General features: G+C 31.0%; 3 protein-coding genes across 5 annotated transcripts; 1 reads left to right on the top strand and 2 right to left on the bottom strand.

The window, feature by feature from the left end:
- The first annotated feature begins 2,618 nt into the window (after positions 1-2,618).
- Positions 2,619-5,119, top strand: LOC139988069 (protein phosphatase methylesterase 1). The gene is made up of 9 exons (XM_072005029.1): positions 2,619-2,758; positions 2,834-3,082; positions 3,246-3,438; positions 3,500-3,609; positions 3,685-3,918; positions 4,156-4,221; positions 4,301-4,623; positions 4,701-4,833; positions 4,921-5,119. The coding sequence occupies exons 2-9, from the start codon at positions 3,009-3,011 to the stop codon at positions 4,937-4,939; spliced, it is 1,152 nt and encodes a 383-aa protein (XP_071861130.1). The 5' UTR covers positions 2,619-2,758; positions 2,834-3,008; the 3' UTR covers positions 4,940-5,119.
- On the bottom strand, positions 5,003-8,643 carry LOC139988067 (kelch-like protein 5). Of its 2 annotated transcripts, XM_072005026.1 has the most exons (9): positions 7,798-8,636; positions 7,471-7,632; positions 7,073-7,386; positions 6,890-6,985; positions 6,628-6,817; positions 6,179-6,566; positions 5,894-6,106; positions 5,563-5,734; positions 5,003-5,481 (listed from the first exon to the last, which is right to left on the bottom strand). In XM_072005026.1, the coding sequence occupies exons 1-9, from the start codon at positions 8,024-8,026 to the stop codon at positions 5,404-5,406; spliced, it is 1,842 nt and encodes a 613-aa protein (XP_071861127.1). In that variant the 5' UTR covers positions 8,027-8,636; the 3' UTR covers positions 5,003-5,403. The 2 variants fall into 2 exon arrangements, with proteins under 2 accessions (XP_071861127.1, XP_071861128.1); XM_072005027.1 differs by lacking the exon at positions 5,894-6,106 and having other exon boundaries at positions 7,798-8,643.
- Positions 8,644-9,483: 840 nt separating this feature from the next.
- Positions 9,484-12,668, bottom strand: LOC139988066 (mucolipin-3). Of its 2 annotated transcripts, XM_072005023.1 has the most exons (4): positions 12,525-12,668; positions 12,157-12,429; positions 11,256-11,541; positions 9,484-11,133 (listed from the first exon to the last, which is right to left on the bottom strand). In XM_072005023.1, the coding sequence occupies exons 2-4, from the start codon at positions 12,297-12,299 to the stop codon at positions 9,667-9,669; spliced, it is 1,896 nt and encodes a 631-aa protein (XP_071861124.1). In that variant the 5' UTR covers positions 12,300-12,429; positions 12,525-12,668; the 3' UTR covers positions 9,484-9,666. The 2 variants fall into 2 exon arrangements, with proteins under 2 accessions (XP_071861124.1, XP_071861126.1); XM_072005025.1 differs by lacking the exons at positions 12,157-12,429; positions 12,525-12,668 and adding an exon at positions 11,803-12,055.
- Positions 12,669-13,459: the final 791 nt, after the last annotated feature.

Consider the following 13,459-nt stretch of genomic DNA (forward strand, 5'->3'; position numbering starts at 1 on the left):
AAGCGATGAATGTTACATCTATTCTGTACCTCGCCGGTGTTAATATATAAATAAAATAGGGAATCATATGATAAATTACCGGCTGATAGAAAATTACTTCATTGACCAAGGAAACAATAGACGTAACATTAAAAATGGAGCTCTATGTTTTACGTTCTGGAATACCAATCTCGAAAGGAATCAGAGTATTTTTCACGCCTTTACAATTTATAACGTCTTTATAAATATCGCGACGCGACGATTGAAAATCCATTTGAACCATAGGTTTAAATGCGCTCCGTTCATTCAAGCAAAACTTTAGTTAGTGTTTAATTAAATAAACCCCTTGGCATTGAATTTATTTATCTGAACATGAAATCTATTATTTTTATTAAAAAACTTATAAATTATATCCTTAATATCTTCATATATCTATCTTCATTTATCTTTATATATTTATACCTTACTATCAATTAAAAATAATTATGCTCTTAATTTATAGCAATTATACCGTTAATTGAAAATAATTCTACTATTAATCTAAAACAATACTATTTATTCGTAACAATTAAATTAATGATTTATTTTATCTGTATCTTATTTTTAACTCTAATATTAATTAAATTTTCGAAATCTTTGAAATAGTATTTTTTTTCACTTAATTTTATTTTGTAAATTTAAGTGCAATACTTAATTTTTCATTTAACTACTTCATATGAAGTCAACACCAATACAAAGTGTAACTATTGAGTATTTGTGGATGGAACGTAATTCTTTATGTTCCCTCAAAGTCAAAAAATCAAATCGTGTTCATGGATTTGAGATAGCAAATGTAATCAAATCGAAGGCAACGGGGTCTCGGTATTCATTCATGCGTGCTATAATTAATATGTCACATGGTTTAGTTCCTTCGGTGATGAGTTATATGATTATTTGAATTAACATACTATCTTAACTCTCATGAGTTCTATCACATCCGTATACTCTTCAATAAGTAATAATTTTCTGTATTAGTTCCAAATTAGACAAATATATCTTTGATACTGAATGCTGTCAGGGTTACAAATTATTGTATGGTGTTTGTAATAATCGGTGTAATAATTGTGTGGAAGATAGATGTTATGTGGTGGGTGCTTTCCTTTTAATTTATAAAGATTCATGTAAGCGCTGCGTGAGAGATGAATATTGCGCACTTTAGGCTACGAAATATCTATCTCTTTACGCAGACTCATGGAATAGAGTCAGAACTCAATATTCTTGTTAACGGCTTGAATGTTGAGATTTATGTGTAATGTTGTACAGATTATTGGCAGATCTCATACTTAGTCACCTCCTCGTGATGAGACCTGGTAATTGATACTGTTTTACAAAGATTAATTTTTACATTATTTTTATGCCAATCAATTCATCTTTGAGAAACGATACCAAACTACGCAACTTATAATCTAGTTTAGATTATCCAACATTCTTTTCGGAGTCTTTTGATGGTCTAGATTGGACTAATAATTCATCGTGAGATGCCGTGGTATGCGGGCTTTTAGTTAGATATACCTTACAATTAGAAAATTATAAACATCCGTCATAGGACGCCGTGGAATATCACAAGAATAACGTGTGATGTGTGTTTTAGTTTTAATTAATTTTAAAATAAGTATGTATCTAGACTAAGTACATTGTGCTCACTTATTCTACAAAAATACATTGTCTAACTTAGGGCAAAAAGCTAAAAGCTCCTTTATCCAATTCTTTTAAATATTATATTATTAAATAGAACAATTGATTTAATAGTGTATTTATAATTTCATTTTTTAAATTTCGCTATTTGATACGAAAGACTTCCAATAGAGCTGCGATCTAGTGTACTTTAATTTAAGTAGATTTTAGTTCTAAGATCTATATTAAGTCAATTTCAAGCCTCATTACTGGATGGCTAAGGATGGCTAAGGACGGCGAAGGATGATGAGGCGAACGACTTATTCTTTGCTTTAAGTCTTATTGTTAGTTTTACACCTTAGTTTTAAGCCTTACTTTTAAGTCTTAGTTTTAGTTTGCGTCGTTAGTTTTAAACATTATTGTTTAGTTTTAATTTTAAGTCGCGTCGTTTGTTTTAAGCCTTAGTTTTAGTATATGTATTTGTGAAGACAGAATACTTGATTCATATATTATATATTTATCCATAGAAGTAAGATTTTTGTGAACTTTTGCTCTTTTCGTTGGTCTTCTGCTTGTTCCATTGGCCGTAATTTGTCTGCCTAAGTTATGAATAAATTATCTTGCAAGTTTCTGATTGTAAGTCAAACTACTTGATAATATGTAACTAATAATTGGAGAATACAAAGATAAAGATAAGAGAGATTAAAAAATTCATTTTTATGCTTCAGATATATTAAATTACGATTTCACTTGAAATTAATTAAACGAATCATTTAACTATCATTGTAAGGTTATTTGTTATTTTGATAACGTGTAATGCTTTCTGAAATATTGTAGGAGGAGAGTTCTACGCTTCGTTGCGATTATATCCTGTTCTATATTTTATTTATAATTTCATACAAGACTGCAGTTTTAATTGAAACCAGTACTACACTGAATCGATAACGTCGTATAACACATAAATGGTAAAGGGGTCAGGTGATACCCAAAACGTAGTACACAAAAAAGCATTGCGTGTCACGTCTATTCTATTCTCAGTCAATGATACTACCTCGTCCGTGACTCTACTTTGTCTGTACATACACATACGTATATCGACACAAGATAACTTTGCCCAAGAATATCGGTAAGAAAGAAAGAGACGGTACGACAGCAATAAATTCATCGAGGCGTTCTCTCTATGTAGAAATACTGATTTCAGGTAGTAACAACCTAAAGCTGTCAGAGGAGTTTTGGCATTCCGTTAATCGTGAATAAAATAACGATAATACTGTTTGTGATGTATCTACAAAACTACTGAACATAATTGTGATTACAAACAGTATTACTACAGAAACGAAGGAATTATACTGGGCTAGGATATACTAAATATTAATATGTCTTCCCTCCAAAAGTCGATTCTAAAATCGAAATTACCACCATCAAGTGTCAATTTTGGAATTGGCTCTAGGTTAGATTGTTGACTAACGTAAATTTGAGATGTTAAATGAAATCTTATCGAAATTAAATTTCTCATAATAGCACTTTAAAATAGTTTCTAACATGGATTTAATAGAAAATCTTAAATTTCATTGTTACTGTAGTTTGTGTATTTTAATTTTCATTATCAACAGGGTTAGCAAATCAAAAGGGTTTCAACGTAAGAGAGATTACGACCCAGTTCAATGGATCCCATATTTTGATCATTCTCAGGATGTAAAAATAGGAAATGACACATTTCATATATATACTAAGGGTACAGAGGGTCCGACATTAGTATTGTTACATGGAGGTGGTTACAGTGCGTTAACATGGGCAGAATTCACTGTAGGTATTAATTATTAAATGTACAAAATACAGAATAATTTGGACATTGTATATGTTTCAGAAATCACTTATGACTATGGTAGTATGTAAAGTTATGGCAGTTGACCTCAGAGGTCATGGAGATACACAAACATCAAATGAAGAAGATTTGTCTTCTGATACCTTAGCAGAGTGAGTAAAATTTTTAGTCAATTACGAATATAAATTATATATATCTACATTTTGATTGGTTTATATGTCTACTAGGGATGTTGCAGCAATTGTGAAAGCAACAACTGAAAATGATCCCGTAATCCTAGTGGGCCATAGTATGGGTGGTGCAGTAGCTGTTAGAGCTGCATCATTAATATCAAATTTGTGTGGATTAGGAGTTATCGATGTTGTTGAGGGAACAGCTATGGATGCATTAGCATCTATGCAAAGCTTTTTAAGATCTCGACCATCCAGTTTTGGTTCTATTTCTCAAGCTATAGAATGGTGGTTAGTATTTTTAAACTTTATAAAACATAAAATAATTTAATCTTTGTGTGTTTTTCATGTAGTTTTTATTAGTTATCAAAACTTGCTATTCTAAGCAAATTTTTCAGAAGGAAGGCACATTTTTGGCTGATCCTGTACAAACTAAAATGTTATTTACTTCTTTAATGTATATTACATATTTGTGTTGTATAATCAAAAACGAGATTATAGAAGAATGTCTAATTATCCACATTTTAGTGTACGAAGTGGCCAAATCCGTAACATACAATCAGCTAAGGTTTCAGTTCCTGGACAAATAACAAAGTTAGTACCTGCATAATATGTTCAGGTATCAAAGTTGTGTTTTTACTGTTTTCTCATATTACAATTTGTATTGCTATAGCACTGAAACTAATAAGTTAGCCACCCATGATATCGATTCATTATCACAATCGTCATGCGAGTGTAATTCAGAGCCTACGATTCCGCGAGAGGATATTATCCAAGAAGAAGAACCAGTAAATATGCCACCACCACCTGCTCCAACTAGTACTACTGCTACTAAAAAATATGTTTGGAGGATAGATCTATCCCGAACTGAACAACATTGGTTTGGATGGTTTAAGGGTTTATCAACAGCATTCTTAAACGTACCAGTTCCAAAGGTACTATTGCTAGCTGGGGTTGATAGATTAGACAGAGAACTTACCGTTGGTCAAATGCAAGGTATAATGTTATTAACGTTGAAATTTGTATGGAATATTTATGAAATATATTAAAACTAAATTTTCTTGATACACAAGGTAAATTTCAAATGCAAGTATTACCAGCTTGTGGACACGCGGTACATGAAGATGTTCCAGATAAAGTAGCAGAAGCAATTGCTACTTTTATGGTTAGACATAAATTTGCTGAATCAGTATCAGATTTCCCACGGTAAATTTAATCTATGAACAATTAGCAAAACGTAATATTATAATATGCATTTTCATATGACTTTATTATATTTTGTATATGTTCCAGAACATTTCCTGCTTGTTAGGATTCTATGAAATGATACAATGAACTCTTTGTCAAGTAATATGATGATAAAAAATTCAATGAATTAGTTAAAATGAGCATTTTATTTATTTAAAAAAGATATGTTCACAAAATATATATGAATACATGTGTAAATAAAAACATTTTCTCGACAAGAAAAATAAATTTGTTCGACATAAAAGATATATTTGTTAAAAATAAATTTGAATATATTTATACAAAAGACGTAGGTATAAATATATAAAAATTGACAATAGTACACAAAACGTATCAAATACAGTACAAACGTTACATTATCTGTTTTGAAATACTATGCTGTTGAACATGCATGTATAGACAAAATAATGCTACTTTTATAATATAGTAACATTTACAAATTCATCCTTTGATTTAAAATTTTCAATTAAAATACTTCAATGTGCTTTCAATATGTGGTACTTGTGCACAATATGCAGTATTTTACTATTAATCAAATCCGAAACTAGTTAAGTTTTTTATAACAACACACGGAACTCCTGCACGACCAGCATTTAAGGGAGCAACCTTAAAATATTTTAGTAATATAAATATCTGTGAAATATGCCTAAACATTCTATGGATGAATAATATTCGGCATATACTCACTGGTTCCCATTCATTAAGATGTGGGTCATATGCTTCAACAAGCGTAAGATATTGTTGACCATCATAACCCCCTACAGCCATAAGTCTATCACCAAGCACACAAACACCAACTGCATCTCTGGGCACACTCATTGGCGCTACCATAGTCCATGTATCTGTTTTAGGATCATATCTAATAATCATAACATTTATGTATTAATCACTAATATTTATAAGTACATTATTTTCTATATTATAATAAATTCTTTATATCCCTTATACATACATACATACATATACATATATATGTATATATAGATATATATATATCTGTGTGTATGTGTATGTGTACCTTTCAACACAATCAAATCTGCTAGCATTAGGATTACTAGAAGGTGCATCATGACCACCTAACGCATAAAGACATCCGTTTACAACACCAACGCCCACACCACCTCGTCGTTTTGACATTGGTGCACATGGAGTCCATTTATTTGTGTGGGGATCATAACATTCCACAGTATTTAAACATGAACTGATATCCCTCCCACCTACAGCATATAATCTGAACATATACATGTAGGGTATATAATATAACGATATGATCAAATACATACCAGATTATTTAGAGACTCACTTATCATTTAATACAGCAACACCAACTGTAGATCTTTGTATAGACATGGCAGAAACTGAACTCCATTGACGTGTAGCTGGATCCCATCTTTCTACAGTATCAAGGAAACTCCAACCATCATGACCACCAACTGCATATAAAGGTCCACCTAACACAGCTACCCCCAATCCATGCCTATGCATATTCATAGGTGATAATGTACTCCAAGTAAATGTTGAAAAATCAAAACATTCCACCGTATTTAATGTTTTCAATCCATCCCTTCCACCAGCAACTATTAATTTTTTATCAACGACAACAGCACCAAATTGAAGTCTTCTACCACTCATTGTAGCAATCGATTTCCAAGCATTATCACGTAAAGAAAATGCATCTATAGAAGTAGCACCTAACAGAAATAATGATAAACTAATTAAATATTCATTTTGCAATTTTGTCAATTCATTTACCCTTATTAGCATCCATTCCTCCAACAGCTAACATATGACCCACTGTGGCTTTCCTGGGTTTTGTACGTCCTGACTGAAGTAATGGTCTACGTTCAGGTAAAAGATGATATTTCAGTGCTTCCATAACTAATTCCTGTGCCAATCTTTGATCTTTGAACATTTCATTGCTTTCAATATTGTCTGCTATAAACTGTATGAATACATATTAAGTTTACACTAATATTGTAATATTTATTTAAATATAGAAAAGTGTTTAACTTACTGCAGGAGACAATAGGGGCAACTTCACGAGGCTTAATAACTTGCTTGCATCCTTTCGTCTACTTTCTGAATCATATTCTAACCATGTCATAAGTGCCTAAAGTATTAGTATTAAAAATAATTATTGAAAATTAAATTAAATTTCTTAATATTCTTCCTATATATAGATGTTATAAAATCTTACATGAAAAATAATTTCTTCTGAAGGAACATTCAGATCTTCAGATTCTAAAAGTTTGGCAACTTCAATGGCAGATAATAATAAAAATTCTTGATTTTTTGTAACTTCCATAAAATGTTTAGTTGTATATGCATTGGCATGATCTAATAAATCTAAACAACCCTGTGTATCTGCAAACATCCTTATCCCTAAGCAATTACTTGGATGAAGTTGTTTCCTGAGAAATTGACAACAAGCCTTAACAACTGGATTCAATTGTAGCAAACACGCTGTTGCTAAAAGAGTCTCTATACTATCTTCTCTTAATTCTATGCAACCTGTGTTCAAAAACATAAAATTAAATTTTCCGATATTCACAATTATTCACATTTATTTAAAACCTTTTATACAGATTATTATACCTGTGTAACAATAACAAACTAAAGTCCATAATGCATCCCCATCAACACCCGTTAGTTCAACTTCATTTTGTGTAGATTCTCTCAGAGAACTAGTAAACATGGCAGCAAAATATTCTGAACTTGCACTAAGTACTAAACGATGTGCAGGGAAACGTTTTTTTCCTGAATTAAGAATAATACTGTATAATAATATATAATACTATAATATATATAATATATATATTATTTTATAATCACAATTAATAATTACAAATCCTTTGTATCAGTTCAGAATCAGATGACTCATTGTTGAGAGACAAACATTATTTGAAGACAAAGGAATCTTACCTGCAATTAATATGACATCTGTCAATTGTTGTTCATGTAAATATTTTTCCATAACTTTAAAACTATTTTCTGCGTGCTTTGACACACGAAAATTTTCATCTTGTGATGCAGAAATACTAGATACCATGCTTGAGATACTATGTTCACTAGCAGATCCTTCTTTGTTTGAGAACAGGAATTCAAGCTCCACTTTGTTCGATCCCGCTCCGGTATGGCTTATTCTTGACATTTTTGTGGAAAATGATTTTAATTACTTTTGTACGAACACGTTTGATTTCCTCAAGGCACTTATTTCGTGAAATTACTTTAATTTTCATGCGATCGACGCTTTCTTATGCACTCAAGCTTGACAATAACAGATCACCACGCTTCACCTTGACAGTTCGAAATTTAAAACTGGATGTAAACAGTGAATCGGTTTAGGTACGGTCAGTGACCAGTTCTGTTCGTTTCTTAGGTCAGTGCACTCCATTTACCAGAGTGCAATATAGGATGAATTAAGACAAAAAATCAATGACACTTTGAAATTGCAATAAATGAGCTATTTATGGTGAAAGTTCCAGTAAAACTATACATTTACGTATTTGTGGATGACTAAAATCATATTTCCTATTTTAGAGGACAAACTATCGTGAAAGTTGAAAGCAACAGCATTCTTTTTGTAATAAAACATATATTGAAAAAATATGTTAACGTATTAATTTATAAATTCAAATTTAACAACTTTTGAATTTCTTGGCACTAATGAATTGATATGTATTTCATGTCACTAATAATATTTCTGATAAGGTGAATGATTCAGATAAATGTTATGCATCAATTCTAGGTTATATAGTTTCGATATTTTACTGTGTGCACAATATTTGAAAGTACACATTGCATTTGTATGACTCATTGAAAATGTGAATAATTTCATATTATTCAATCCTAGTTAACATAACATAGGAGAAAATAAAGAAAGATATAGAGTGTTCAAAAAATTATAATTTTATTGTATTTTGTAGTATATTATAAATATATTTATGTATTGAATATATTATACATTTATTATACATTTATTATACATTCATCTTAAGAAAAACACATTTCATTTTGTAAAATTTACAATGTAGATCATATAAAGATACCAAGATATCATGTACAATGCATGTTGTATAAATTGATACAACACTTAAAATTATATAAGTACATGTAACGTACATGTGTAAATTACAAATTTAATGGCTCATCATATTAATACTTAACAATATGCTAGTTATTCTGTTTTTATCACAATTCTACAATCTACCGCATTATTAACAGAGATAACATGTTCTTATTTATAATTACTTATATTTTGAATGAATTTCATTCAACTGTTTGTTTTAAAAAACAATAATTATAAATTCACGTATATATAAAATTGTGCATTACTTACTTAACTGATTTCAACATATTACAGTTTTGTTTGTATATTTAAATGCTCCTTAATAAAAAGTGGATTACATTTATATGTACTACAAAAGCTCTCAATAATAACAATATTTTACAATTATTTATGGTCCATGAATACTTTGTATACATAAATGATAAAGATCATTGTTGCTACTATTAACATCTCATTTCTAAATACTGAGATGCATTTATTAAAATATCTTAAATAAATGAAAATGGGGATGAAATGATTTATTCATTTCTCATTTAGCATTTATATCTTTCTAAAGTATAAAACTAGTAGCATTTTATTGCGGCGTCCAAAGAAACAAAAATAAAAAATACGACACGGTAATTTTACAAAAATTACTTTATATGATGAAATTGTCATTATAGTACCGAGTATCTGCCATGGAGCCATAATATTTATCTAAGACATTATTATGCTTTAATGCACTATATACAGATTGCTTCTCCACACGTTTGTTCCGATTTCGTTGAAAATTCCGTACTTGATCCTGAGAATGACCCGTAAAAGGGTCTTTTCCGACAACAACAAAAGCGATCTAAAAGCTCCGATAAATCACTACTTTCAGAATCATCTCTATAAAGGCCACTAGATGCTTCATCTGTACACGCCGCAATAAAAGTTTGTAAATCATTTTTCGGAAAGCCATCGCGATAATAAATTTTGATCGTGTCATAAGCATCCATTATCACAGAAATAAATAAACTTAAAACCACATATATATACAACGAAATAAACGTATATAGATACATTCTAGAATACCACCATAAAATCGGAGATTTGGTAAATGAAGTGGCAGAAAATGTGGCAAACATGTCATCTCCGTTAATAAGAGCGAAAAGACATTCGGAAGTTGTAGCAAGTGATCTGAATTTCAAATGGTATGGGCCTAAAATTAACCAGCCACAAAAAGTGAAACCAGCATAAATAAGGATCGCGCATATTAAAAATCGTGCTACCTTAGGAGCAGCTTTTTTCAATGTTAAAATAACAACATTATATGTTTTAAAGAAACCGAGGTATCTTAATACACCGAACCAAACAAGTAAATTTCCTGTACCAAGAAATATGCTGCATACATTCCAATGATCACTGCCAAACTGTTTTCGTTCGATTTGCTCTTTTATAGCTGAACCCATAATAATTAAAAGATCATTCGCGATAATCATGACATACCACAAATTTAAAAATTCTAATCTTCCATCAAGACTCAACGATTTGCCATATGCTTTTTTGAAGAAATTCATAGTTTCAAATTTTAACAGTTGTGCTCTGTATATAGCTCTTGAGCATAACACAAGAGATACAGTACAAATTAAAATTACAAGTAAATTTAATAATGTCCTTAGCGCTGATTCAATACGATTATCCGTTATATAACGCGTATCACCTTTACATTGTAATCGCTTTGGTTCAGCATCTAATGAAAGTAGCATTTGTCCATCGAAATCACGATTATCAAAATCAATTTTAATATTAAATTGATAACAATCAGGTGGTGTCATAGGACCTGCAGCCTTCAAATTAACTGTTTTTAAAGCAAACTTTAAATGAGCCCTAACAAGGGCTGAAAAATTAACATTAATGTTTTGTTTAGCGAGTAAGAGCTTTGACATATTAAATTCATTATGTACCTGATGGGTTATATTTATGCAAGTTTCTATAACTTCTTTATCAAAAACATAACTTTCATTAAAACCAAATATAATACCTTCTTTGTATTGATATAAGCATAGAGTAACTGGACTAAACGAATTATCTTCTTCGGTATATGAATAAGATCCAATTGCATTGCTAAGATTATAGTAGCCATCTAAAGCGTAATCAATTGTACTATAAAAATCATCTCGTTTATAAATTGCTAAAGGACCTGTCACTGGTGGATAAACTGGTACCTGAAAATAAAAATAATGAAAATATATAATTAATTTTTATATTTTTAATATATATTAACAGTATCTAGTTGTATATGCTATATCTGAAACAATTTGCTAGTTATATTTTGAGTATATGTTACCTCTAAAGAAGTATCCCATCCTCTGAGAAATAGGTGCGAGAAAGCTACTCGATTATCCCAAGTATAATTTACATGTATGTAGTTGTTATGTGCAAATAGACATAATTGTATTGTGACCAGCAGAATTTTAATAACTTGCACAATAAATTTATATGGGAAACGACGCTTAGCTTGCCATTTTTCAATAGGATTCATGAAGAAGAATTTCAATTTTCGACGCATCTTTTCCTCAGTAAACATTGTCGTCTTACAGGTAAACGCATCCGTTGTAGGTGAATGATGATGACTATAAACAAAAAATGTTTCCAACAAATATTATAGGTAAGCTATTTTATAATTTATAACATAATTTTAATAGCACTTCTATATTCCATAGTTTTAATGCAACTGGTGTCTTTAGACTATGTTATTGATGATAGCAATAATTTTTATTTATGCACAAAAAATATAAAAGAATACATTTGTTGACTTACCATTTCAAGGATTTAATTATTCACATAATTAATAGATTATTTAAAAGCGAATATTAGTTTTTATAATTACTTACAACTTGTTTTATCTGAAGCATTTTTAATGAATACTTTTTATCTTGTCCTTATTATATATTTACTTTATTATATATTTATATTATATATTATTATATTTACTAAATTTAGTAAGTTGAGCACAATTTTCCCAAAGATATTTCTATGATGACACGTCGTGTAATAACGCATTTGTAAGATACGATATCGGGCATAATAGCTAACAAATAGTATACTGTATATACCAGTTAACAAAGAACAAAACAAAAAACAACAAAGAAGGATGTGTCGTACGAGAAGTGATGAACGAAACAGAATAATGATTACCATCAAGGATGTATCTAACAGTGAGATAATAGTGAGATAAATTTACGAACCTTGGACTGACCGTGTTTTCATTGAGTAATTTATTTTCGCCAGCTTGATCATCTTCGCTATCAGGTCCGTTACTCCATGAATGGTCCTTCAGAATATTACCCCTGGAATCTTCTCTCACGTTCCTTTTTCTTCCCTCTGACATTTTTTCTTTGGATCGTTATATGGCACGAGGATTAAACTCAAATTTTCGATCCAAAAGTTATTTATCCCGCGGAATTGTCGTCCCAGGTTCCGACGGACGATGAAAGAACGAATTGTTCACATACGTTGACCTATGCAGCAACACGAGTGAATTATTACGCGACAATAGTTTCTTTCGTGGAATCTTATTCAACGTAATATAGGACAAATAGCCTTCATAACGTACCGATTTATAATCCGCAATGAAAGGCGATTGTAACGATTTCACGTCGTTAACAGCGGCCATCGCAGGCCATCCAAATCACGCATCGAGTTTGACTGATCAGCGCGCTACTTCGGCCATTTGTGAAACCAGTTAACCAGAGAGTAGGGATAAGTGGTAGGGAGGGCGCTAATGGTTCAACGATAAAATAAGTGCTCATCACAAATATTTAGCGTCGCATTTTTTAAAATTTATTTGTGTGAATGCACTGATTTTATCATATGTAAAAGTGCAGCTATGTGGAAGGAATAAAAACCACGCCGGTAGAATGTTTTCAAGATTTTCAAATGTTTATTGATAACTCTTTTCAGCTATATCGAGAGTTGAAATTTATACAGCTCAGCCGTCTTAGCCTATCGTGCTCTATGTAAGTATGTACTATGCATCTATTCATGAACCACCTGAGTAATTGAATGCGGGAATTGTGTCATGCATATTTACATATGTAAATATAATAGCAAAATCCGTGTTCGCATAGTAAATTAGTTACAATTGATTATATTTTATCAAATCTAGATTCATAAAATGGTGATACTGAACAGGCATTTTCCCGCGTATTTGTTCGGTTAGTTAATAAGAATGGCGGAGCTTGAGAACGGTGCAGCGACAAGTGCAGGGATGACAAAAAGCAACGTACGATGTAAATGATACAATCAATTACCAACCAACCGAGAAAAGTGGAGTACAGTTGCACGTAGAGAAGAACCACAGGTGACATGTAAAGGTAAGTAGATAACGGTATTCATTTCCTATTTCACGTTGCTGACTGTTCATGAGTAAAATGGAGTATGATATGTTGGTGAGTGAAATTCGTAGCCAGCGAAGTGGTATCTCAAAGCGTGATAGGCCGACAGACTTTAACGTAATCAGGTATCGAGACACGAGTGGAAAAAGAGGAT

Source organism: Bombus fervidus, chromosome 6 (genome assembly GCF_041682495.2).
Source record: "Bombus fervidus isolate BK054 chromosome 6, iyBomFerv1, whole genome shotgun sequence".
Lineage (NCBI taxonomy): Eukaryota > Metazoa > Arthropoda > Insecta > Hymenoptera > Apidae > Bombus > Bombus fervidus.

Bases quoted from the DNA above. Each gene is read 5' to 3' on its own strand.
- LOC139988069 (XM_072005029.1), top strand. From the start codon at position 3,009: ATGTCTTCCCTCCAAAAGTCGATTCTAAAATCGAAATTACCACCATCA. The intron at 4,222-4,300 runs GTTAGTACCTGC...GTATTGCTATAG, and splicing joins GTTCCTGGACAAATAACAAA to CACTGAAACTAATAAGTTAG. The intron at 4,624-4,700 runs GTATAATGTTAT...TTGATACACAAG, and splicing joins TACCGTTGGTCAAATGCAAG to GTAAATTTCAAATGCAAGTA.
- LOC139988067 (XM_072005026.1), bottom strand. From the start codon at position 8,026: ATGTCAAGAATAAGCCATACCGGAGCGGGATCGAACAAAGTGGAGCTT. The intron at 7,387-7,470 runs GTATAATAATCT...TTTTGAACACAG, and splicing joins AGTTTGTTATTGTTACACAG to GTTGCATAGAATTAAGAGAA. The intron at 6,567-6,627 runs GTAAATGAATTG...TATTTCTGTTAG, and splicing joins AGGAATGGATGCTAATAAGG to GTGCTACTTCTATAGATGCA.
- LOC139988066 (XM_072005023.1), bottom strand. From the start codon at position 12,299: ATGTCAGAGGGAAGAAAAAGGAACGTGAGAGAAGATTCCAGGGGTAAT. The intron at 11,542-12,156 runs GTTCGTAAATTT...TTTTGTTTATAG, and splicing joins GAAAACACGGTCAGTCCAAG to TCATCATCATTCACCTACAA. The intron at 11,134-11,255 runs GTAACATATACT...TTTTATTTTCAG, and splicing joins GATGGGATACTTCTTTAGAG to GTACCAGTTTATCCACCAGT.